This window comes from Annulohypoxylon maeteangense, assembly GCF_022496945.1.
Source record: "Annulohypoxylon maeteangense strain CBS 123835 unplaced genomic scaffold GGS22scaffold_7, whole genome shotgun sequence".
In the NCBI taxonomy this organism is placed as follows: domain Eukaryota; kingdom Fungi; phylum Ascomycota; class Sordariomycetes; order Xylariales; family Hypoxylaceae; genus Annulohypoxylon; species Annulohypoxylon maeteangense.
This window is the reverse complement of record NW_025953254.1, coordinates 255,782-281,380: the sequence shown is the minus strand read 5'-3', so window position 1 is coordinate 281,380 and position 25,599 is coordinate 255,782. Positions and strand designations below refer to the sequence as shown.

General features: G+C 47.4%; 9 protein-coding genes across 9 annotated transcripts; 5 read left to right on the top strand and 4 right to left on the bottom strand.

Annotated features, from left to right (window-relative positions):
- Window positions 1–404: 404 nt before the first annotated feature.
- On the bottom strand, window positions 405–2,093 carry GGS22DRAFT_187797 (dehydrogenase; the record flags this gene model as incomplete). The annotated part of the gene is made up of 3 exons (XM_047964638.1): window positions 405–751; window positions 801–1,139; window positions 1,265–2,093. The coding sequence occupies 3 exons, from the start codon at window positions 2,091–2,093 to the stop codon at window positions 405–407; spliced, it is 1,515 nt and encodes a 504-aa protein (XP_047819346.1).
- A 1,147-nt stretch (window positions 2,094–3,240) lies between these two features.
- Window positions 3,241–4,851, top strand: GGS22DRAFT_187796 (acyl-CoA dehydrogenase NM domain-like protein; the record flags this gene model as incomplete). The annotated part of the gene is made up of 2 exons (XM_047964637.1): window positions 3,241–4,330; window positions 4,406–4,851. The coding sequence occupies 2 exons, from the start codon at window positions 3,241–3,243 to the stop codon at window positions 4,849–4,851; spliced, it is 1,536 nt and encodes a 511-aa protein (XP_047819345.1).
- Window positions 4,852–5,411: 560 nt separating this feature from the next.
- Window positions 5,412–7,819, bottom strand: GGS22DRAFT_199806 (MFS general substrate transporter; the record flags this gene model as incomplete). Its single annotated transcript, XM_047966348.1, has 4 exons — window positions 7,496–7,819; window positions 6,697–7,441; window positions 6,301–6,633; window positions 5,412–6,233 (listed from the first exon to the last, which is right to left on the bottom strand). Exons 1-4 carry the CDS (start codon window positions 7,798–7,800, stop codon window positions 5,412–5,414), a joined length of 2,205 nt encoding a protein of 734 aa, XP_047819344.1. The 5' UTR covers window positions 7,801–7,819.
- Window positions 7,820–8,095: 276 nt separating this feature from the next.
- GGS22DRAFT_161095 (uncharacterized protein) lies at window positions 8,096–8,883 on the top strand. The gene has a single exon (XM_047961034.1). It carries the CDS (start codon window positions 8,398–8,400, stop codon window positions 8,644–8,646), a length of 249 nt encoding a protein of 82 aa, XP_047819343.1. The 5' UTR covers window positions 8,096–8,397; the 3' UTR covers window positions 8,647–8,883.
- Window positions 8,884–10,584, bottom strand: GGS22DRAFT_161093 (23S ribosomal RNA methyltransferase). Its single transcript, XM_047961033.1, has 8 exons — window positions 10,266–10,584; window positions 10,158–10,208; window positions 10,082–10,108; window positions 9,744–10,034; window positions 9,545–9,673; window positions 9,322–9,483; window positions 9,105–9,267; window positions 8,884–9,044 (listed from the first exon to the last, which is right to left on the bottom strand). Exons 1-7 carry the CDS (start codon window positions 10,500–10,502, stop codon window positions 9,205–9,207), a joined length of 960 nt encoding a protein of 319 aa, XP_047819342.1. The 5' UTR covers window positions 10,503–10,584; the 3' UTR covers window positions 8,884–9,044; window positions 9,105–9,204.
- A 615-nt stretch (window positions 10,585–11,199) lies between these two features.
- Window positions 11,200–13,088, top strand: GGS22DRAFT_161091 (uncharacterized protein). Its single transcript, XM_047961032.1, has 2 exons — window positions 11,200–12,087; window positions 12,224–13,088. Exons 1-2 carry the CDS (start codon window positions 11,705–11,707, stop codon window positions 12,972–12,974), a joined length of 1,134 nt encoding a protein of 377 aa, XP_047819341.1. The 5' UTR covers window positions 11,200–11,704; the 3' UTR covers window positions 12,975–13,088.
- A 242-nt stretch (window positions 13,089–13,330) lies between these two features.
- Window positions 13,331–15,613, bottom strand: GGS22DRAFT_199804 (uncharacterized protein). The gene is made up of 3 exons (XM_047966347.1): window positions 15,427–15,613; window positions 15,085–15,369; window positions 13,331–15,026 (listed from the first exon to the last, which is right to left on the bottom strand). Exons 1-3 carry the CDS (start codon window positions 15,487–15,489, stop codon window positions 13,341–13,343), a joined length of 2,034 nt encoding a protein of 677 aa, XP_047819340.1. The 5' UTR covers window positions 15,490–15,613; the 3' UTR covers window positions 13,331–13,340.
- Window positions 15,614–15,904: 291 nt separating this feature from the next.
- Window positions 15,905–17,437, top strand: GGS22DRAFT_161087 (uncharacterized protein). The gene is made up of 4 exons (XM_047961031.1): window positions 15,905–16,412; window positions 16,479–16,576; window positions 16,635–16,990; window positions 17,048–17,437. Exons 1-4 carry the CDS (start codon window positions 16,062–16,064, stop codon window positions 17,230–17,232), a joined length of 990 nt encoding a protein of 329 aa, XP_047819339.1. The 5' UTR covers window positions 15,905–16,061; the 3' UTR covers window positions 17,233–17,437.
- A 980-nt stretch (window positions 17,438–18,417) lies between these two features.
- Window positions 18,418–25,510, top strand: GGS22DRAFT_161084 (uncharacterized protein). Its single transcript, XM_047961030.1, has 3 exons — window positions 18,418–19,004; window positions 19,102–25,125; window positions 25,181–25,510. Exons 1-3 carry the CDS (start codon window positions 18,831–18,833, stop codon window positions 25,196–25,198), a joined length of 6,216 nt encoding a protein of 2,071 aa, XP_047819338.1. The 5' UTR covers window positions 18,418–18,830; the 3' UTR covers window positions 25,199–25,510.
- The last annotated feature ends 89 nt before the right edge of the window (window positions 25,511–25,599 follow it).

The window sequence follows — 25,599 nt, the reverse complement described above, 5'->3', positions numbered from 1 at the left end:
GTATAATACTATTAATAATAAAATATCTAAAAAAGAACATACCGCGGTAATGCTTGAAGCAGAGTTCGAGCTTGAGTCCCAGCGATTGTCATCCAGTTGGTAGATTGAAGTACGAGTTATAGCCCTGGAAATGTTGCAAACAAGAGGAAAGCTTGAAAGTCTAAGGTCAAGTCTTTATCAAATTGTGGGGAACGATATTTGTACCACCTGAATTCCGGTGAATGATTAAATCTTATATCCCTCAAAGTTTGCGTTAGGGAATTAGAATGTTGATTAAGGTTCTTGTCCGACATGACCTATTACAGCGAAATCGGAATTAATATATTTCCATGTTCTGATTTCTCTTGAGTCTTTTAAATCCGTCGCGCATTGTGCTTACCAATACTGTAACCATCCTTCAAGCTTCATTGTACGATTTCGCTTCCTTCAACGCCAAAAATGTCAACCACACCACGCCACTCCTTAATGGCTTGTAGACCAGAGGGCGCATGTACGGCTTTTGGCTGAGTCCACTCAAATAGAGTCTCTATGCAGTGTTCTCGACCGTAACCCGAATACTTCACTCCACCAAATGGTGTTCCTACTACATTTCTATTGTAGTTATTTATCCAGACCATTCCGGCCTCAACTGATCGGACGAACCGATTAGCCTTCAATTGGTCATTTGTAAATACTACCGCCGTTAGCCCATAGGCTACTGAATTCACAATGCGAGTCGCATCCTCAAAGTTACCAAAGGGCGTGACGGTCACTGGAAGGTGATTAGTATGCAGACGCTTTAAGAATTTCAAGGGGCTTACCGATGGAGCCGAACATCTCTTCTTTTGCAATGCGCATACCCTCGCTTACATCGGCAAAGAGAGTAGCAGGAACGAAGAAACCATCTTTGCATTCAGGATCGGAAGGTGGTTGAGCCTGAGCCGCAATTCTGGCACCCTCTTTTTGTCCGAGAGAAATATACTCTAGGAGGCGTTCTTGCGCCGCTTTGGATACTTGCGGCCCAACGTGAGTCTTAGAGTCGAGGCCATTCCCCATTCTGATCTGGTTTACTCCTGCAGCCAACTTTGTGACGAACCTCTCATAGATCTCACGTTGGACAAGAATGCGTGAGGTAGCGGTGCAGGCTTCACCCTTGTTAACTGTGATGATGGGAATTAGTAACTTCCCTGAATGTGGGAATAGAACCTTCAAATTAAAACGAGTAGGGGATTCTTCGATTCCCGAGACAAACCAAAAAGAAGGGGCTGATATTGGTACGACGTACAGAAAGCACCTTCAAGAGCTGTGCGCACCGCGCCATCGAAATCTGCGTCTTCAAAAACAACCAACGCGTTCTTTCCACCGAGCTCAAGCACAACGGGCGTGATAGAATCACTCGCAGTTCTTGCCACAGCCGCCCCGGCCGCCGTTGATCCCGTGAAACTAACCTTTTTTACGAGCGGGTGCGTGATTAATGCCTGCGGCACTTCTGGTCCTAGCCCCGGCACAACCTGAACCACGTCTTTTGGCAGGATACCCTCCAGGATCTCTACGATCCGTATCACCGTCAACGGAGCCTGCTCACCGGGCTTTAGGATAAATGTGTTGCCCGCCGCAAGCGCAGGACCGAGCTTGCCGCCGGTGTGGATAGACGGCCAATTGAAGGGTAAGATGCCGACACACACACCGAATGGCTCATGCACCACGGTTGAGTACAGGCTCCCCCTATCGTAGAACTGCGACGGCAGTTTATCGACCAAGCCCCCAAAGAAGCGAAAAATGTTCACTAGGAAACCGCAGTCGAACACCTTAGCATCCTGAAAAGGCTTCCCATTTTCCAAACATAACAACATCGCAATCTCGTCGACATGCTTCTCGAGCTCGTCTGCGCAGCGAAGAAGATATGATGCCCGCTCGGCATGAGTCAGGGGTCGCCAGCGCTCTGTGAAAGCTATTTGCGATGCGCGCACGGCTGCGTCGACCGTGCCTGAATCTCCGGACTGGATTGTGGTAAGTACTTTACCCGTAGCTGGGTTCTCGACTGTCCAGCGTTTATTGGAATTGCTGCAGGAGTAGCGATACGCAGATACCTCTGGAAATTTAGGGGTTGCCATATTCACAAGATTTATTTGTATCGTAAAGTGATATCTATTTCCTACCTTTCTCTGCAAGTTGAACTCTCTGAAGAGTTATTATATTTCTAGTTTTTCCACTGCGGTGTATATATGTACATCGTATAAACTTCTTCGCATCGCGAGCGTAGCTCTCGCAGTCATAAACTCCGCAAAACCGTCATGGCGCAAAGGGGGTTGAATCAATCGAAGAAAGCTCGCCCCTCTTTGGTCGCGTTCACGAATGTTGCAACTCCGTCTTGCCACGGATTTAGTAACTCCCAGCCATTTTAACCCCGCCTGAATGGTCTGTTTTAAGTGGCTCTCGGGCAATGCGAATTGGGCGACTCGCGAATTGACGTCGTCTCGGGCTTCGTTTTTACGAATAGCTTAAAAAAGAATTCGATAAGGCAAATTCTTGCTCTGAACAAGAAGGAAAGTGGAAGCAGAGGAAAAATATCTAGGCTGCTAAGTACAGAGTACGGATAGAGGAAAAGAAAAGTTGGCGTTAAGTTATTGACCGGAGAATAAGCAAAAGGCGAGTGAAGATAACGGAAATTAGGGGTTTTCAGCCAACGGGCTTGCTAATATTTAGGTACCAACTAACTTGATATATTCACAACTAGGTCCCAGATCTACATCAATGGATGTGAAATTATGAGGCTCAAAATCGCACATCAACTTCAGATCGGAAATCTCTACTTAATAAAGCTTTGTTCTTAGAATCTAAAGCTAATTTTGTCTGGCATGTGAAGTCTCGATCAGTAAAATCTCACGTATTACTAAACAGATACGACCTCGGATTACCCCGAGTTTCCCCTGGACGGGGACCCCAGACTTCCCTAAACTAGCGGCGCTGTAACAGGCAAAGCAACAGCCGAATTAACCAATCAGAAGCCGCTAGACTTCGATTACCACCGTAAGCCGAGGCATCGTCCTTGGACCCAGCTGACGTCAAAAAGACCATAGAATCCGGGGCATCCTTTTATCATGCATTCCTTCTTTGTTCTGGAGCTTAGAAAACAATCTGAGCTTCGTGTGTTGTCGTTCGAACCTCTTGCGTCGTATGAATAGCATCGATCGTATCCTTGTCTCGAATAAATCACTTCCAAAACCCTCGCCCATAACACCGACATCACCGACAGCCGCCATGGCTCAGACGTTCACCCGCGACGAGGTCGCTAAGCATAACACCGAAGACTCGCTGTGGTTCGTCATCGATAGCAAGGTCTACGATGTAACCGACTTCGTAGACGCGCACCCAGGCGGCGAGTCCGTGCTCCGACAAGTCGCTGGCCAAGACGCCACCGTCGCATTCTACAACCTGCACCGGCACGAAGTACTGAGCAAGTACGAGGACCTTCACGTGGGAACACTTGAGGGCGAGAAGCCGCAGGTTGTGACGCCGAAGCCGGGAGACCTTAGCCTAGTGCCATACGCGGAGCCGCTCTGGCTCGCACCCGCGTATAAGAGTCCTTACTACGGCGAAAGCCACAGGCGGCTACGGAAGGCCATGCGCGTCTTCGTCGACACGTACATCACGCCGGAGGCGCAGGCGCGCGAACTCGACGGCAAGAAGATCAGCCAGGAGCTCGTCGATCGCATGTCCAAGGTCGGAATGCTGCACATGCGCCTCGGCCCCGGTAAGCACTTACACGGTGTAGACCTACTTGACGGCGCCGTCAAGGGCGAGGAGTTTGATTATTTCCACGACTTGATCATGTCGCAAGAGGGCGTGCGCGCGAACGCGCGAGGCTTCCAAGACGGGCAGCTGGCCGGTATGGTTATTGGGTTGCCCTGCGTGATGAACTACATGAAGGACCAGAAGCGCAAGAAGGCGATTATGGACGAGGTGTTCAGCGGGAAGAAGTACATGTGTCTAGCCATCACCGAAGCCTTCGCCGGCTCGGATGTCGCGGGTCTGCGGACGACCGCTACTAAGACGCCTGATGGCAAACACTACATCGTCAACGGCACCAAGAAGTGGATCACCAACGGCGTGTTCTGCGACTACTTCATCACCGGTGTTAAGACGGATAAGGGTCTAAGCGTGCTAATCATCGAGCGCGGAGAGGGTGTCGAGACTAAGGCTATCAAGACCTCGTATTCGCCCTCCGCCGGCACCGCGTACATCACCTTCGACAACGTCAAGGTCCCGGTCGAGAATCTCCTCGGCGAGGAGAACAAGGGCATCTACGTGATCCTCAGCAACTTCAACCACGAACGGTGGACCATGGCCTGTAAGCCCCCCAAAAATATCTTCCTCTCCCTCCCCTCTTATCTAACTACCTCCATACTAACCCCCCACCCAACAGGCGCCACAATCCGCCAATGTCGAATAATCGTCGAAGAATGTCTCAAATGGTCTCACCAGCGGCTCGTCTTCAACAAGCGTCTAATCGAACAACCCGTGATCCGACAAAAACTCGCCAAGATGATCGCGCTGATCGAAGCGAACCAATCGTGGCTCGAGACCATAACTTACCAAATGTGCAACATGCCATATAAGCAGCAAGCACAACACCTAGGCGGGCCCATCGGGTTACTAAAAATGAGCATCACGCGCGCGGCGCACGAGATCGCCGACGAGGCCGTCCAGATCTTCGGCGGGCGCGGGCTGACGCAGTCGGGTATGGGCAGGGTCGTCGAGATGTTCAACCGCACGTACAAATTCGACGCCATCCTCGGTGGCTCCGAGGAGATCCTTGCCGATTTAGGTGTTCGCCAGGCGATGCGGCAGATGCCTAATGCGAAGCTATGAGCTTGGATCATTACGTACCTGTACCTAGGCTTCTAGGTACCTAATCCGAAAACGACCTAATAGGCTGATAGGTGAAATTTGATAAGGAGGAATGGCGGATCTGTGCAGAGGGCTCCTGTATATATAATGTATGTCTCGGACGGGTACATATGCCACGTTACTACCGGAGTGTAATGGGGGAAACGCCATAGCATAAGCCACGGAGTAAGGGTAAAAACTCGAATTTGCAATTCAGATAATCAAGAAACAAAATTTTATATCTCAGAATGGCCTCAGCTTGTTTGATGTATTATAATGATACGATGAGGTCATCTATGAATACATTTATCCGATTTAGCAAAAAGGGGGTTCCTAGAAATGGGCATCACATCGTTTCCTACGCCTTGCCAATCACCAAGTGCCCCTCCAAAAGCGTCTCAAACCCGACCAAAAACCCGCTATGAATATTGTCGTTGAACTATTATGTCCATTTCTTATCACAAACGCCGTGCCCATTTATAGGATTAGATGCAAAACCATCGCCGGTAACTCGAATCGACGACATACTGTTTTAATATCATTCAGGGCTGGAAACCCTGGGTTAGCATCTGGTGAGTCATGATTTGACGGTTCACGAGAGGTAGGCGTCGACGTCCACCGAACTGCCTAGGAAGCTGAGGAGCGGCATGCGGCTGGCTAGTTGGGTTACTACTGCTCTCGGTAGTGTGATTATTTGTTTGGTGATTGTGACTCTCAGTCACTCCACCTAATGCCGAATCGTTGAAGTAGCGCGCCGGATCACCCACGGCTCTACGTGGTTGGTTGTGGCGTTTGCTTGTGCCGCATTCTTCGCAGACAACCCAGACTACTCTTTCAGATGGACTGCACCCTCGTCGGATAGTTGTCCTCGCCGTGCCAATGCTGCTCGGGGCATCCGCACTTATACGGGATGACTGCGATGATACTGAGGGGGCTATAGTGTGTTGCCTTTCACCTACAGCTGATGTCGCCAGCGTATCAACCGGTGACCATCTCTTGCTCGGACGATTCCCATTATCATTTTGACCAATTCGAGAAAGGCCAAGGTGATGCTGGGAAAGAATCGGTGTTTCTGGTTGAATATCCTCATCCTTGTGGTCTACTAATTTTTGTTTCGGATGACCCTGTCTCCCAATGTGAATGAATGGTACAAGAGAGAGTGAAATTCCCGCAAATGCTGCCGTCGCAATAAAAGTATTGGTATATGCGATTTCCGGATTGGCCTCCAGCTGCATCCTATCATACGAAGACCATATTGCGGTAGTAACACCCATACCTAGTGGGACGCCGAGACGACTCGTCGTTTGGAGAACTGAAGCTCCGATAGAATGTTGTTTAAGGGGAAGAGATGATAAGATATAGAGCTAGATGTAATCATATTAGATGTAAGTACAACTCATTTTTTTTGGGACGATACATGGAATCACTCACCGACCCAACGTTCATAGTCCAATCCATTCCAATAGTACTCAACACGACCGAGGGAAATATCCAAATTAGGTAATTACTTCCTTGATGCAAAAACACGAGGAGCACATTGCTAGCAACAAGAGCACCAGCAGCCACACCCAGAAGCACCGTACCAGGAACTTTGTGCATAATCAAGCCAACGAGAGGACTGAGTAATAAACCCACAAGGGCCTGGGGTAGTAACCTCACAGCAACATCGAATGGCTTAAGGCCCTCGAGGTCCTGCATGAATAAAGATACCCAGAACAGTTGCGAATAAAAAGACATAGCAGCGCCTAATGTGGAAATAATCACCTAAATGGAGAATCAGCCGTGTTCTATAACTTCCAAGTTCTTATGTAGGTTCTAAAATCTCACCAAAGTTACCGTCCAGTTCTCCCAAATGGAGGGAGGTATCATTGGCGTTTGTGTAACCTTTTCCCAAAGAAGAAAGCATCCAAGAGACAACACACCCAAGGTTAGGAGAAGGATAACTGTCGGCGTCTTCCATGGTTCCGGGCCTTGGGGTCCAATAGTCAAAGCAATAGTAAATAGTAGAAGACCCGTGATCAGCAAGACCAGCCCGACCCAATCGAATTCCAATAAGGGAGACTTCTTCTTATGGGTTGCGATTGAAAGCATAGGAAAAGCTTCTGGCTCGGCGATAATGTGCATCTCGTCCCTCTCTTGAGATGTCTCAGGTTCTGGAATATTCGGAACGAAGATGCATGCAAGCCCGCAGACGACCGAATATAAAATAGCCAAAGCTATGAATGGGGCTTTCCAACTGAACTGGAGAGCTAGGGCTCCTGAGCCGAGACCGCCGATTATGGTTGCTGCCGGTGTGCCCATCAAGAAAGAAGAGAAGACCATATTCTTCCGACGTGACGGTTTAGGGTATACAAGACTCAAGAGACCAACGGCAATTGGAACGTTCGCTGCGCAAGCGATACCTGTCAATCCGGATATGATATCAAGGACAATCCCATTCGGCGAAAGGGACGTCGACGACACGAGCAAACTGAAAGCTACTAAGCTGATGATAAGAAGAGTTTTCCGAGGTAGAAAGGCGCATGTATCAGCAATGTAGCCAAAAGGAAGCAAGAATGCGCCGGTCGTCAGACTGTGAATTGGTGAGTTAACATTCCTCATAATTGTCTATAGTTAGCAGAAATACCCTGAACTTGCTGTAGCCCATGCAATCTGAGCCGGTGTCATCTCTAATTCCTCGGACATAGATCCAGCCACAAGTACAACGGACCGTTGAAGGAAGACAGGAGTAGCTGCAGAAAAGGCGATTAGGACAACGAATATGCATTCTTTAAGGGCACTCCTTAAGCATTCAGGCCGACTTCCGGCTGGTAAAGGGGCTCGGACTCCTACGCCCCCCGTATCGTCGTCCAAACAGACTTCATGAAGGTCGTCGGGGGATGTTGACTGAGATTCGGGTCCGAAGACCCACATGTCCTTTTCCATAGGCATTTTCAGATGAAGTGAGGGTATAACCAACGAAAGACCAACGATAGCAAGAAAATAAACCAAAGAGTACGACAACGAAAAGAACGTTCCAAATGAGAGAAATGAACTTGGCGATCTCCAAAGACGGCAACATGAAACGAATGGAGATGGATTCTCGAAACTAAGAGTTGGATGGGTTTTGGGGAGAGTGAGAGTGTGCCTTATCCTCAGCTCCTACCCTTAATACACTAGTGTTCGGGAAGTAGGTACTTTCTGCTTCGATTATCTTTCCCGTGGAAGGAAATATCTAGAATATCAAAGCAAGAGTAGTACCAACTTCCATGGTTACAGCCGCGCCCCCTGATTCCTCAATGTTAGGAAAGACCGATGACAATCTGTGTGACGTACACTGAGGTATACTTCACTCCATACATCAATTCTTCTAAAAGAAAAAAATCATGTAATTGACTGGTACTGGAATAACTATCTGGAACGATCGCTCACTCGTCATTTGGATAGTTGGGGAATACACACCTAGGCAGCCAGAAGAACACTCGTTTCACACCCACTTACAAATTCAACTCATCTGCCACGTATAACTTGAGAATCGCAGAATCGAAGATGGTTTCGTTCACTTTATTAAGTCTTGTTGTCGTTCAGGTTTTCAACGACGTTGCGTTTGCCCGACGTTTTTTCAGGGTCCCAGCGCCACCGTTTCCCAACATTACCAACTTTGTCAACATCACCAACTTTGCCAATTTCACCGACAAATTCGACGCCGATACCCAATGTATCCCATTCGAAGATCCGCATTGTTGTGTCGATTTCCCCGTCTGCGAATGCCGGAATGGTATAATCTCTAGCACCTGAAAGGCTTCCTCGAGTCGAAAGCTAACCGGGTATTGATTATAGGAACGTTCTTCAATGTGAACCCAAGACGACTCAACGGAACCGATCTCTTTTGTGTGCCTCCGGGTAACGTGACCTTTGGACAAGATACCAGCAGTATTCCGGGTTGGTGTTGCTAGAAAGAAATTAAAAGAGACGGCTCTATTTCTTGGGATACTGCATGCTTAAATATTTGAATGTTGCAGTACGAGGACAGTGTACTGGGGGTGGACTTAGAAGAGTGACCCCATCACTGGTAACATCAAGATAATGAGGCTCTTGTCATGGGTAAAGATTTTCACGGGTTGAATGGTTTGAAATTGCGCTCGTTGGTTCTATTATTTGCCTTGGGGAGTGTTGTGCAGGAGTTGTGGTCGATACTAGAGTACATGAATAAGTTTAGCAATATCCCAATATTCGTACATAACATTTGATTATACCTAATACACGCACGTCAATACCTAGTAGGTACTAGTCACTTTCCATGTGAGTAATACAAGTAGTGTACAGCGAAATTGTGTGTTCAAAGTAGCTCCAATGCTAGAGAGTGAGCGTGACATCCCCTTTCCTACGCAATGCTACGAAAAACGACTCCCGCGATTCCTAAGATACAAGTCAGCACCAAGGACAAGCACACTGGGATATTCATAGACTCACACTTCTCGATGAGTCTGGTTTCTCGCGATGGACCTTCGCAAACATTTTCCTTAGCTTTAACTCCAGATCGTGGTCTTCGGCACCTTGGTAAAATTTGCAGACGAAGTGACCGCCGGATTTTAAAGTGTCGCTTGCAAATTGTAAAGCCGCGAGACAGAGGTCCTGTAAAACAATATCAGTATATAGACCGTTCACTTTCAATTGAAGATGATCACGATCTTACCATACTACCCGCATGATCTCGAAAGGCCATACCGCTCGTGTTCATCATCCTAATATACGGGTTACTCAATGTGTTACTGGAAAATCCGGTGGTTTGTACCCAGGGCTCTGACATGTCGCTTAGAACGATCTGCTCAAGTTAGTGCTTCAAATCAACGGTAGAAAATGTGCCTCAGATAGGTAGGCAAGTGGATGCATACATCTACAAGTCTTCCGTCGTTCTCTTGGTGTTCTGACTCAACTGATTCAGCACGCTCAGCATCAATATAACTCTGTCGCTCGGTAATGCCGACTTCCTCTTCCTCTGACTCTACCGCACGAGTAGACGGACTCTGCCGTTGCGCGAACTCAACCAGGTAATCCTTCACGAGTTGCTGAACATTCGGGGCTAAAAAATTGCCTTGGATGGTCGATACCCCCTTGGGCGGCTGTGCCGGGATGATGTCGATTCCAATTATACGCCCATTTGGCTTCGTACGGTCAAAGGCGACCTAGAATAATGAGCAACAATCGGCGTGGAGAGACGCAGGCTTCATACCTGGGACCAGCTTCCTGGCGCATATCCCTACATTGCTTAGCTATCTATATAAACCACTGGTAACCCTAGTACTTACTAGGTCGATCACTGTCTGCCCTCTCCTAAACAGCTTATATTTCGAGTCCATCTAGATGTTTCCCGTTAGCCTTAGCGCGCTCCAATCGACGATGAACCTTCAGCTTACCTCTAATAGTTTAAATGCAGCGCGACTCTTGAGACCCCTGACCTTGGCTTGTTGCGCGTAATAGTCGCTCCCTTGCCGCTGTTTCCATCTCGAATTAGATGAATTCCAACGTATACTCTTTAAGGCGATAGGCGCAAAAGGGCCATGTGGACTACATGTTGAGATCGCTCCTGCTAGAGAGGCATTATTCAAGAGGCTTCCATTGCGAGGCGCCGCTATTCTCGCCAGCGCATTCATTAATGTTACAAGGGATTGAGGGATGGCGACCGTGCACTATCCCATCTCAAGATTGCGACGACGGGTATCACGAAGATCTTGAATGATTAAACAAGTAGAGCTTAGTCATGATTTTTGAAATCGTTAAAATAATAAAATCGATGAAAATTTAGCTATCCAGTGGATGACATAAGTGAGCTATGACATCAGTAATTTTGATAACCGGAATATTCTCTTAATGTGTACCGTAGCGGCAAAGGGTGTTTCCTCAAAATGGTTGTTTTACTGTACAATGATTGTACTCAGGGAAATGGTTTCTTATCCTGGAATGATTTCCTGTTTTAGGCGCTAGGGCCGCTTTTTGATTCGCTAAGATAAATAAACCTTATATAAAGTTTTAAACCTTACCCTTTCAGTCAATAGTAAGACTGGCCACCCCACTAAGACTACTTAGCTTAGTTGTAATATGCGTTTACTACACGTATTACAGAAGGGCCTGGGTTCGAGCCCTACCCTTTTTAAAATTTTAGGTTTTTCGAAAGTACCTTTGTATCTTTTACCCACTTATCGATTATTTTAACCAATCAGATTCTAGTATTTTAAAATCATTGCATAGCCGGAAATCGTTGCAGCCCAGGAAATCATTCTCTAAAAAGAAACGTTACCCTCCAACCGTATCGTTATTATAATTTGAAACCATTTCATCTACCTACCCACTCCCGCTATGGTATGAAGCATATTAACGCTAATTGAAGCTCAACATTTCAAGCTTCAGCTTCATCTTTTCAAGTCAACATTCAGACTCTCTTTTCATTCGCATTCGCATTCCTAGAAAGTCACATATACTGGGATCTGTATATACCATGCTAAAGTAATCTTAATAGATAATAGATATCACACAATTCGATGGATCCGACTTCGGGGTCCTCGGAAGCCAAGCGGTGCCAGCACATATAGACGCACAATGCATGGAGACGGATCCTAGAAAGCGTCCGGGTATCATTTACGCCGTATTCGCACGCCTTATTCCAGGCACCCATCTGATTAGTTGCATGCCAATTCCGGGGACTAGCTAGGTCCCTAACCCCGTGAGGCTGATAGCTAAAGGATGGCCGTAGATGAAATCCATCCATTCATTTATATTTACATAAACCTCACCCAGGTAATTCTCTAGTAGAAAGAAGATTCTCTAACCTTAATAGTCGTTTCACAAATCCGCAAACATGGCGAAACCCAAAGCCATAACCGGGCTATCAACCCGTCCCCTCAACGCCGTCTTCCTCCTCGCCTTCAGCATCTTCGCGGCGGTATTCACGTACCTGATGCGCGTGGACACCGTGATCAACGAGGTGCCGACGAATTTCCATCCCGTAGTCGAGACCTCGACGTTCGAAAACGGGACGCCGCTCGTGACGCAATACACGGGCGTCAAGGCCGTCGACGAGCTCGCCAAGTTTTTAGTCGCCGCTTTCCTCGCCGGACCTGCTGGTTGGGATGTCGGCGTGAAGGCCCAGCAGGCTTACTTTCTGATGAATTTCTTTGCTGTTGTGAGCGTGTGGGCCGTTGAGTCTAGCCGGCGACGGAATTCTGGGAGGCTTATTAGTTTGTGAGTACTAATTTAGATTTCTAAGTTATTAGATATGTTGAGAAACACACATGTTGCCTTTTTTTCTCTTTTTTCTCTTTGACGATAATGGTGATAATATGGTGGCGGGTTTTGCTGACGCCGGAGTATGGGATAGCGTGGCGCTTTTTGGCCTCCTCTACCAGATCATCGGTGCAGCCATCATTGCGCCTGTGTATTATACAGCGTATGTGTTCACCTCTAGAGGAGACGCATACCACCTCAGCGGCCGCGAGGTCCCTATCGGCTATGCGCGGGCTCTCCTGCCTGCCACCGTACTTGGATATCTCATCCCCACTATGGCTCTTTACTACGGCTCATGGGACATCCAGACCGTGCAATACCTAACAGCCTTCTGGCAGCCGTCCCCGATATACGTCAGCGTACTCCTTGTGCTTCTATCCTACGTCACATCCCCATCGTCTTCAACCACTACCGCTAAAAACGGCGACGTCAAGCACTTGAAACTCGTGTATCTCCTCGTGGGTCTTATATCAAGCGCTTCCCATCTCAGCACCCTTTACCTCTCCTTCACCTCAGACAACCCGCAGCTTTCGCTTAGCTACATATTCCTGCCAAATCGGGCAACATGGAAAGACGGCATAGTCCTCGGACTGCACTATATCTTCCAAGTCGATTTCTTCGGAGCATTCGGGTCCGCGCTCCTCTGGAGCTGGCTGAACACGTATGATGTTCTGCGCGTCCAGGGTCGATCTAGTGCGTCGAGCCTTATCCAAGCGGCATTGGGTATTGTAATTACCACGTTGGTGGCTGGTCCGGGAACTGCTATTGTGGTGGCTTATAACTGGAGGGAGAATGTGCTCGTGGCGATCGAGAATGCTAATGGGAAGAAGCCCAAAGCCGCATAGAACATACCTTTAAGGCCTAGTCTATCTTATAGAACAGGTTAACCGTGATCTCGAACTCGTGGCCTCACCGTCGTAGTCCGGGGTTTACACCATTGTACAAAATCAAACATCGCAAGAACAGAATCACCATTCTCAATCTAAGATCTGCCTCCAAAATACGTGATAGGGCCTCTTCAAGGCCAGCATGTTCATATTCACGCGTAATAATGCAACCGTATACCTAATCCTACAATCCTCCTCCCGAACGCCAAATCATGAAAAAGAAATCAAATCATCAGTAAACGCCGACACATGCATGCATGATCCAACCCCTCCGTTCCTAGTGCAAAAATCCCCGCCGTTCTGATAAAATCCCGGATCCGTATTTCATGCCAGGAAACTAGCGCCGACACCTCTACGGTCCCTCTTCAGAGGCGAGAAGGAAACCGAGCCGGCGAATGCACTCTTCTGGACGCCTAGGGCGGCTTTCCCTAGTGCTCTCTTCGCGCCTAGCTGCACCTTGGCCGGCTTCCTAGCCGGCGGTGCCTCGCCCTCTTCTTCGTCGAACAGGGTCTTGGTAGAACCTAAGACCTTGCGCTTCTTCTTCTTTGGCTGCTCGCCCTTCGGTAGATCCGCGGTTTTGCTGGATGACGTGCTGTCCTCAAGCGGAAGACCAATGTTGAACTTAACAGTCATCGTCTTCTCCACCGGCTCTGCAGATTCATCTTGATTCTCCTGGTTCTTGTCGGTAGCTTCCTCTACCACCTTCTCGAGACTGTTCTTGGTCTTGAGGGACTTCTTTAAGATAGGCTGTGCATTCTTCTTAGCCGATGGCGCTTCGCCAAGAACTTTCTTAGGTCGACCACGGGATTTGGAAGCTACCTTGGGTTTCTCATTTTCGACAGGGGCGGAAGAGGCCGGTTCATTCTGGGCGGTCTCTTCTGCTGGGGCCTCTGTCTCTGCCTCTATATCTGCCACGGCCGTCGTGGGTTCGACAACTTCAGTTTCTGGCGCAGCGATGGCAATTGAATCATTGGATGTTCCTTCGTCGGTCTTAGGAGTATCCTCCATGATACTCTTGGTACGATTTAGGAAGGGTGTAATGGAAAACATCGACTTCTCCCCAGGAAGCGTAGGCTCCAACCCTCGCTTCTTGAGTAAACGTCGTCCCTTGCCGTCATCAGCTCCGGGAGTCTGAATCTCGATCTGAGCGAAATCATCTGTGCCCATATCCTGGGGTTTCCTCTTACGAAAGACCTGGGATCGGCCATCGAGTTTCGTGGTGTCGTCTGAACCTAGAGAGCGAGATTGCTGAGCCTTTCGAAGGTCTGTTTGGCACTGCTTCAATTGTTCCTGGGTTTCGCGTAGTTTTGTCTTCAATTTCTCTATCTTTTTCTCGAAGTGGTCGTTCTGGGCATAAGCTTCACTTATCGTCGTTTGACTCTCGTGGCGAATTTTTGCATTCTCTTTCTGTTGAGCCTCTAACTTCGTTTCAAGCTCTGCAATCTGTGTGCGCGACTCATCGTCGGCATCACCCTTTGGTTTGCTCTTCTGTGTCTTCTTCGCCGCGAGTTTGGCAGACTGAAGTTCCTCTTCTAATCGTTCTTTGTCGTCTTGCTCTTGCCGTAATTGTCTTTGGGCTTCCTGCAACTTCTTCCGAAGATCGGCTTCTACTTCTCGATTGCTGTCTTGGTCCTGTATCGCAAATTGACGTGTCCGCTTCTCTTGTTCGAGCTGGTCTTCAAGCCTTTCGCGCTCTGCCTTCTCCGTAGTCAATTTCTTCTCAACTTCGCGAAGGTTCTTTCGTAATTCATCCTCAACCCGATCATTACTTTCGCGCTTCTGCATTGCTCGTTTGGATGCCTTCTTCTCATTTGCGAGTTCGACCTCAAGGGTGTTGACTTGGCGTTCTAGGGCTAATTTCTCTGCAAGTGTTGCTTGCTGCTGATTCACCTGCGATCGCAAATGCTCAATCTCGGGCTTTAGAACAGCCAATTCTCGGCTTAGAGATAACTTCTCAGCAAGCAGGTTGGTGGAGTCCTGACTTGCGTTGTTCATGGCTTGAAGCTCGGCCTACATCATGAAATTAATACAGGTACCCAATCAGGTAACCCGGTCGGCATATGCATACCTTTAAATTTGTGTATTCTCGCTCCTGTTTCCGTAATTGCTGTTCCTGAAGGCGAATTACATCCATTTTGGCTTCTATCTGGGCACTCAGGCCATCGCACTTGTCTGCGAGTTTTGTGTTTGTATCATTGTTCTGTGCTATCTGGTCACGCAAAGAGGTGTTTTCGTCTCGTAATAGGAGAATTCGGACTCTTAATCGGCGAACATCCTCATCCTTGATCAGGATATCTGTGTTACTGGTATTCATCTGATGTTTTAATTCGAGATCATGGAGCAAATCCTTTCGCTATTTCCAATAATAATGATTAGTGGTGATTTAGAATGTGGTTGGTTGAGGTAGTACCTTTTCAGCATCCATGTTTACTTGCACCTCGCGGCCCATGGTCGCCTTAGCAAGCCTACCCATTAAGGTAGACGCGTTTTGATTTTTAAGAGTACTACAATTTGCAATTAAATAAAAAGCCTGGATTTATTTCTGGGAGGATTGAATGAATGATCAATCTTGAGAAAATTTGCGGTGAAGGGTGAAGTTTGTTGGAGATTTGGAATAAGGAGGAACTGGCGGAGATGGGTTGCTACGTAGTGGAGGAAGACCAAACGTGTTTGGTGGGTGGATTTCCAAGACTCTAAAAGTCAACAGAGTGCCGAAATAGGATTAGTGACGGGGTATTAAGTTGATCCATGGGGTCCGTGCATATGGTTATGAGGCTTGCATAACCTGAGATATGTATGTATCAATTAATGCACCAGACTGCGCGGCCCCTGCATTACTTTATCCACGCGGCCGGCAGAGCTAGGTGCCACCAAAGCTTCAATATCCAATTGAGGACACCTTTTTGAACTTCAAAGCCAGACTGACGACCCATTTTCACCCGCGCTATCGTTTTTCACTCTCGTCAATTGTGCGTAAGCACAACGTTCTTCTTTATACTTTGACTCTATTTTCTTTTACGAGGTAGCCTTCAAACTATCGCAAATATGCGCTGGTTACCTCTTCTCCTTTCCTTCTCCCTTCCATTTGGATCCGTCGCTGCCAAGAAATCGTCCTCAGTCGATCGATTTAGTGAATTCCACGCGCAAGCTTTATCATCTTCTCCCGTGAAGCTTTCCGATGCGACCTACAAGAAGCTTACCTCGGTTCCTCGCGATTATTCCGCGGCAATCCTATTAACTGCCTTGGAGCCACGATTCGGTTGTCAACTCTGCACTGATTTCCAGCCGGAGTGGGAGGTGTTAGGCAAGAGCTGGACTCGGGGCGACAAGAATGCCGAATCTCGTCTAATTTTCGGAACTCTCGACTTTGCTCAAGGAAGAGATACCTTTATTGCGGTATGAGAATTTCTATGGGATGCCAATTCTCGGCTGCATAACTAATTATTGATGTAATCCATATAGCTTGGTCTTCAGTCAGCTCCCGTACTACTTTTATTCCAACCTACTACCGGTCCACATGCCGCCACTACTCTCGAGGCCATTCGTTACGACTTCAATGGGTATGAAATTGCCTTGGTATCCTCTAAATACTAAACATGCACCGCTAATCATTATTAGTCCCCAAACTGCCGAGAAGGTTCACGAATGGATTTCTCGTCACCTACCCGGCCGACCTCACCCATCTGTCAGCCGCCCGATTGACTACATCGGATGGGTGGTAACAATCGTTAGCGCTCTGGGTGTGTTTGGAGTTATCTTCAAGTCCTGGTCGTTCATCTTGCCCGTCATCCAGAACCGCAATGTCTGGGCCGGTTTGAGCTTGATTGGTATTCTCATGTTCACCAGTGGCCATATGTTCAACCAGATCCGAAAAGTACCGTATGTGGCTGGAGACGGACATGGTGGCATTAGCTACTTCGCCGGTGGCTTCCAGAGCCAATATGGACTTGAGACGCAGATCGTCGCCTTCATGTGTAAGTATCAAACCAGGCCACCTCAAAGATTAAATACCTTTGCTAATGATACTATAGACGGTCTCCTATCTTTTGCAACTATTTCTCTAGCTGTGAAGGCCCCGAGAACCCGGGACAATAAGATGCAACAAGTCATTATTATCGTCTGGGGCGTCGTCATGGTCTTGATGTACAGTTTCTTACTCTCTGTTTTCCGAATCAAGAATGGCGGCTACCCGTTCAAGCTTCCCCCCTTCATGTAAACGCTCGTAGAAGTCCCGCGGGGCACGGAGCACTTAGTTTCGGTGGGTTAGCGAAAAGGAGATTACTGTGTCGGGTATTAGCATGCGGCGCAAAGCAGCCGCCCTTGATGCATGCACACGATGGAATTTGTGACGGTTGCCTAGTCATACTTAAGGTATCTGGGCAGTAGAGGGTTAGATCAAAATGGAAAAGAAAGTTATGACATGTCTCTTGCATTTTGAAATGTGACAGTGTATACTCGGTACTTAGGTAGGTATCTGCTATCTTGTCTCATGGCTGCAGCAAAACTTAAGCTCTGGAATATGTATTGCTTTTCGGAGGTCTGTTTGCTTCCGGCTACAAACAGATGCTAATATGTACCTAGACGTATCTGGACGTACCTAATCGTAGCTGTCATAGTTCGAGTCATCAGCTAGTGCAGGGTCGAGTAGCATCCAACCGCTACCAAGAGATATCCATGGATGTGTTTTTCATGGGACCTCGCTATAAATATGACTTTTTAGCACTCCTTTTTAACAATAATACCCGTAAACGGAAAAACAAAACATCTCCAGGTTACCTTATCTGCTTATGTACCTAGGCCAGATACTTATATGAATATTGAAATACGTACTTCCATTTTTTTTTTTTTAAAAAAAAAAGACGTGCCTAGGTACTGTGTACATACATGTATCAAAATCAGGCTAATGCATCTTGCCTTCGATGAGTAATTCGGTGTATTACTTGACAACCTTGAAATAGCTACCTGATATCCATGGATGTGATATTTCTTTTTTTAATAAAAACCTGATGTTCGAATATGACTGTATGGTCTCGATTAATGCCTACGTACCTAAGGTGCTTATGCTTAGATTAAAGGTTTACGTGGATATGGCAGGATGAATCGACGAGGCGGTACATATGGATGGTTGGAGTGTTTGAGTTCCAATGGTCAGGGTAATGAGGGCAATGAGTGGTCAGCTGCCTAATGCACCCCCACATACAGTGGATATCGTCTAGCAAGTCACATTGACCGATACGTTCGTGATTTAGAACATTGGTGCTGTTATCGCGGTATCGATAGCGGTACCTTGATAGGCACCTGGGCACATTCTGAGCAGAGCGGGATCAAATGACACACTCTGCTGCAGCTCATGTTTAAAGGGACTAAGGTTCAAGCTAGCACGCCCTCCCCCCCCCCATCATTCATCATCTGGGGCCATTACCTGGGCCATTACCTAGGCCAAACTTTCAAGGTTATTGCACTTGCTATCCCTACACTATTCCTTACTATCACTGTGCACCTAATCACTTCCTCTTCCTCCCATTCCCATTTCCATTCATTACATTGTCGTTGGGACATCGTCATTTTGTCGGACGCAAACATCCCATCGTCATATCTCAAAATCCTCGACTATTCGACTGTTTTATACTGTTATTCCACCTACGCCGTCAGTGCCGACAACGATGAACCACCACCCCGCATCCCGACCTGTGGGATATCGTGATAGTCTACCGTTGCTCCCCCACACGCGACCTACGCGTCCGTGAATCTCCGGTTATCCTCGTCTAGTCCCACCCTGATTGTAGAGGCTGCGATTTCATCAACATCGCCATCATGGCAACTTTCTTCCAGTCCTTCAGGAACTCGAGCATGCCCAAGCGGCTGCTACGGTATACCTTATCGAAGTTGGATTACTTCGATACCGATGCACTAGATATAGATCAGTTGGATTTTGCCGTGGGAATAAATAATGTCTTCACTTTACAAGATGTCGGAATCAAGCTACAGGCATGTTTTCGTCATTTAATGCCACTCCATACCGCTAAGGCATATTGTGTGTGATATGATACAATGATAGAGAGCTAACAGTATTGTCGGAACATAGAAACTAGAGCAGTTACTTCAACTTCCACCGTCTTTCGAGGTTAGGAAGGCCAAAGTCCTGTTGCTCCGAATTACTGTACCCTCCGCCTTATACACGAGCCCTATCACGGTTGAGATCGATGGTGTTGAGATAAAATTGAAAATTACGTCCAAAGACGAAAGCTCGTCGAAAGGGGCATCGCATAAGAGGAAGAATCCTTTATCATCTGAAGAGGACGATCCTGTTCCACATGCTATTGACTTGGCTCAGTCGTTCTTAGATACACAGCCCTTAAAAGAGAAGGCGGAACTTCAAGCTGCCCTCGAAGCCGAAACCCATGACCTCGGTGCCTCCGTAACAAGCAGCGAGGATGAAAGCGACGAAGACTATCCTTTGGGCACTGGTCAACCCCTTTCTCTCCCTACCTTCCTGGCAGAATTCCTGCAAGGCATAGTTGATCGGTTGCAAATCTCTATTAAGGACGTTACTTTTCATTTAGATGTTGAGGTTCCAGTTGAGCAGAACTCGACCGTCCCCGAATTGGTCACATTCCAACTTGCTATAGACGATGTGAAGGTAGAAGGAGTTACGATGACGACAGACGAGACTACCGACGAAGATGGGACCAAACCCGTGCTCAAGGAGGGGAAGCGATATGTCGGACTAAATAAAATTCGAGCAAGCTTAATATCTGAGGCGAATGTTTTTTCTAATCTACCGCGGTCGCCGTCAATTCCCTCATCATTTGTTGCCAACTCGCCTACTGTTACGAGGCAACAGTCAATCTCGGAAGAGTCTACCTCACCGGCAATGTCTTCATCAGAATGGCGTTCTAACGCCGACGATATTGCGCAGAGTCAGTATCAGCGATCTCTCATGGATAGTGAAGATGCTTTCAACATACCATACGAGTTAAGTGGAAGCGGATCGAACGCAGAACAGGACGAGGAAATAAAATCAGCGCCATCAACCCCACGAGCTCTTGCGCCTCGGATCCCACAGCGAGATGAATCGGGGCCGACTTCTAGTTTACCAACAGCCCAGTCTTCTATTGACACAGCTCCAGCCCTTTGGTCATCCGTGGCGCGTATCGCTCAATCCGAACCAGCTCTAGAACATAGGCAAAGATGGGGAGAAGACTCTATTGAGTCTTCAAAAAGTATCGAGGATCGGCCTCTAGAAGATGATGGAAGTGACGCAACGCCCTCCTTGAGCGATGACCTCACGCAGTCTCACCTTTTCAGCCACGAAGAAGCTGAGAGCATGTATATGAGCGCCTTTTCCAACGCAGAAACTTCACAGATCAGTCACGCAGCCCCCGCTATGCCTGGTGGCTGGGATTCGGAGCCTTCAAGTGCAGAGAACTCGCCCAAGCCGAAGCGCCAAAGCCAGACTTCACCAACAGGTTCCCCAAAGCCTACAACCACACCTAATAATCCTTCTGTTGACAAACATGCTTCTTTATATTCACCACTAGCACCCGAGTTAGAAAATGATCCTTTCCTTGACAATCTCGAGGATGCAAGACACTCGCCCGATAATGTATCAAATCATCTGGAGAACGAAGATATCCCAGCAGAGGAGGCCGCTACGCCAAGAGGGCCAACTCGATTGGTCAAAGAACTCGTTTCCTTAAATACTATCTCACTCTATATCCCTTCAAATCATCAGCATGTACAAGTAGCGTACGCTGAAGAGCCAACCCCCAAATCACCTCAGTCGCATCTAGGCCGATCGGTTTCTCCAAATCTCCCTGGGGCGTTCTCTATCCACGCCGGCGACCAATCAACTGCGTCGATAGCTCCAACTCCTACTATAACGAACCATGAGAGCGCAATTGATAAAACTCTAGAGGTGATAATATCGTCTCTAGAAATACGTTCTGACCTATCAACCGGTTTTCTACTAGTTTTAGTAGTGTCGCGAATTCTTTCAGCCTTGAAAGAACAGCCACAAACTCGACCCAAACAGAAAGCAAAAGCTGACGTTAAGAGTAACCCATCACCCATACCTAACATCAAGATTGCAGCTGAACAGATTACTATACACTTTCTTGAGAGTCTAGTCGGAATTGCTGATACACCTGAACGATTGTTTAACCCCAGTCCTACTTCGCTCAACGCCGACGCTGTTCTGAGTGCGACTATTCAAGGCTTGAACGTGGGACTATCTGGATCTACATCCTCCACGCAAACTTCAGTGGACGTGGGTAAGTTCAAGCTTGGATACGGAAACGATGATATGATTTCCTTCGATCAGCGCATACAAATGCGAGCTTCTGTAAGGGATGCATTCCCTGTCGCAGGCGCCGATATCTCTCTTAAGGTCACACAGACATCCACATCGACGAAATGCGAAGTAACAACTTTACCCCTCCACGTCAAAATAGATCTTCAACGACTGGATGAAACCTTTAGTTGGTTTGGTGGTTTGAGTGGCTTCTTAAACATGAGTTCATCGATGACTTCTAATACTTCACCTGCCCCTCGTAGTCCAACGAGAGCGCCGCCGAAAGCACGTGGGGTTAGATTTGATGCGCCTATTCGTCCAGATGATACTTCTGCAAGTTCCGAAAATAAAATGAACATGAGGCTGGGCGGCTTCCGCCTAGAGCTTGTTGGGAAGGAGTGCAGCGTATCATTGGATACGAGTGCGGTGAAGTTAGTTAGTCGAGAAGAAGGGGTCGGGATTGGTATTTCCAAGATATACCTCGCAGGTCCGTTTATGAGTCGTTCCATGGGCGACCCTCCTATAAATGCTGTGATTACAAACACCCGTCTCGAATACCTCACGACACCGAAAGACAACGACCTCGAACGACTTCTAGAGCTCATCATACCATCCAAAAATAAATTCTCCAACAACGACAACGAGATAATGGTAGATACCTTACTTCGACAAAGGAGGAAAGGTGGCGTATTACGCGTGAATGTCGATGACCTTGAGGTCAGCGTCGAGAAACTTCATCATCTCCAAGTGCTTCCTGCTTTAGGGGAAGAGATTGCACGCCTGTCAACTGTCGCTAAATACCTTCCCGAAGATGATCGGCCAGGGATCCTCACACTGGGCCTTGTCCGCAACTTAGATCTTACGGTAGATATTGATGGAAAGTTCGGCTCTGTGCAAGCATCTTTGAAGGATGTAGAGGCCGGCCATATTACTATTCCTTCTTTAGTCGCTCTAGGGGTAGGATCCGTTTCGATACGGCGAAACCATACCGAAGAATTAGTCGGAAAGGCCATCTCATCTATGGAAAAAGTGAACCAGGGTCCTGTCTTGACTATGAGAATTATCGGAGACGAGATGGAGCCAGTCATCAAGATTAGAATGCGGAATCTAAGTATTGAATACCGCGTGCCGACCATTATGGACATCTTAGGTCTCGCAGCAGATACAACCCCGCAAGACTTTGAAGCAACTCTGGCGGCCTCTGTCGCAAATCTTGGCGAGCACGCCCATGCAGCTATCACGGGAAAGCCTCAAGTCCGTCCCTCAATATCTAATGAAGGTGGAAACAGAGATGCCAAACCGACAAAAGTTGATTTCATCCTTCAAGATTGTTTGTTAGGCCTAAATCCTCTCGGACTTACGTCCAAGTTAGCCATTGTATTGACGGATGCTCACTTTGAAATTTCGCTCTCTAACGGGGATGATGCGAAAGCACTAGGTCAACTAAACAGAGCATCCATACTTCTCATCGACGATGTTTCGATACTAGAATCCAAAGAGTCCTTATCAACAACTCGAAGACGTAGTTCGAATACTCCTACTCCACAGGTAGTGGAACTATGCCAACGAGGATATGTTGATATCTGTTTTATTTCTTCGGCAAAAGTCACAGTGCAAATAGGCACCAATAAAACAGATGGTAATAAATGGATTGACGTTGAGTTGCGAGATGATCTCCTCGTTGTGGAGACATGCGCAGACTCGACTCAAACTCTTATTGCCCTCGCCAATGCACTCGCCCCTCCAACGCCACCGAGCAAAGAGATTAAATATCGAACGAATGTGGTCCCCGTCGAAGACCTCCTCGCATCTATATCCGCGGATGCATTCGGTAAAGCTGAAGGCGATTATGACTTCGATAATGACTTCGGATTAGCACAAGAGCTCGGTAGAGATGATGATAGTGACTTTGGAATCGGGGACTCCGGCCAATCAAGTCCTCTCTCAGTTGATTCCCGTTACTACAACGAACCTTCAGTCGAAGCCCAGCTTTTTGATGCGACGGATTCCATGCTTTCGGAAAGGACAACAACACAGGACACAACTGAGGGTGTCCTACTTACAAACTTTAGCAGCCAGCCGGAGGTACAAAGCGACGACGAAGATCTAGTCATACACGATAATTACTTTGGCTCGGGATCTGTCATAGAAGGTACTGCACACCGATGGAATTCTACGAAGAATGAATATGATAACGCCAACGTCGCCAAGGTACAGCGTAGTCCTCTGTCCGTTCGCGTCCGTGATGTTCACTTCATATGGAACCTCTTCGATGGTTATGATTGGAACCGTACCCGCGAAGTTATTTCGAAGGCTGTACACGATATCGAAACCACAGCTATCGAACGGCAGTCGCGTCATGATCGGGCTCGCGCGAACACCGATATGGAGATCGTAGAAGAAGAAACCGTAATCGGTGACTTCCTTTTCAACTCAATTTACATAGGTATTCCAGCAAATCGAGATCCTCGAGAGCTTGCTCAGGCTATCAACCAAGAATTGAACGACGCAGCTACGGAGACAGAATCGATAGCAACAACAGCAATGACCATCACACCAAGTCGTCAAGGTAATGCTTATCGGACCAAGAAGAAGCTCAAGCTAAATCGTAGCAAACATCACAAGATTACGTTTGAGCTGAAGGGTGTGAATGTAGACCTAGTTACATTCCCTCCCGATTCTGGAGAAACACAAAGCTCGATCGACGTTCGGATTAAGGATCTTGATATTTTCGACCATGTGCCCACGTCAACGTGGAAGAAATTCGCAACTTATGATCAAGATGCCGGTGAACGAGAAATGGGAAGCAGTATGGTTCATCTAGAGATACTCAACGTCAAGCCGATTCCAGAATTAGCAGCATCTGAAATCGTACTGAAGGCCACGCTTTTGCCACTCCGCCTGCACGTGGATCAAGATGCTCTAGACTTCATTACACGATTCTTCGAATTTAAGGATGAGTCAGCACCAGTTCACGCGTCACCTAGCGATATACCATTTGTACAAAGGGCTGAAGTTAACTCCATACCCGTCAATCTTGACTTCAAGCCAAAACGCGTCGATTATGCGGGTCTGCGATCCGGTCACACAACTGAATTCATGAACTTCCTAGTGCTTGATCAAGCACGAATGGTGTTGAGACACACCATCATTTACGGTGTATCGGGATTCGATAGGCTCGGACAGACGCTCAATGATATTTGGATGCCCGACGTCAAAAAGACACAGCTTCCAGGCGTACTTGCCGGCCTTGCTCCCGTTAGGTCTCTTGTTAACGTCGGAAGTGGCTTCAAGGATCTCGTCGAGATTCCCATTAGGGAATACAAGAAAGACGGTAGAATAATTCGCAGTATAAGTAAGGGTGCCGTTGCCTTCGCTAAGACAACGGGCACGGAGATTGTCAAGCTTGGAGCTAAACTAGCTGTCGGTACACAATACGCTCTGCAGGGCGCCGAAGGTGTCCTCGTCAAGCAGCCAGAGCCTCGCGATATCTCGGGATGGGACGACGAAGAAGTGGATACCGAAGAACAAAAACAAATCAGCCTGTATGCTGATCAGCCAACGGGTGTGATGCAGGGACTCAGAGGTGCATATTCTAGCCTTGCCCGTGATCTCAACATGGCAAGAGATGCTATAATAGCAGTCCCCGGTGAAGTGATGGAGAGTCAGAGTGCACAAGGAGCTGCCAAAGCCGTTCTTAAGCGTGCGCCAACGATTATTTTTAGGCCTCTCATTGGCTCAAGTAAAGCGATTGGACAGACACTGATGGGAGCCACAAACGCATTGGACCCCCAGAACCAGAGAAGAATAGAACAGGCAAGTCTATGCCCGATCACCCACAAACGATTCATATATACTAACCAAGCTACAGAAATATAAACGATACTAATAATTATCTCGGGTGATATCCAGCATCTTTAGGGAACGGAGTACGGATACAACTTGGGATTTGCTTACGCTTATGTTCGACACTTGCATGACATATGATACGATAATGCATCATAGATGGCGAATAAATTGATTTTTGTTTGATGCTATAAATCATGAAATTGGCAGGACTTCGCAATTTTGGGTTACAATAGGGGTTTGGGGGCAAACCTCACCTTAGCATGTTAGCACTGTTTAAATTCATCATTAATCTGTACTTAATGGACAGAGACTCATTTAGAACGTCAATTGAACGTTACTTGATACCTATAAATCTAAATAAATTTGTAGCAAGGTAGCTGAAGCGGATGTTTACTTGCGGGAGTTTAGTACCTAAGCATTTCGTCTGGTAGCTGGGTGTGT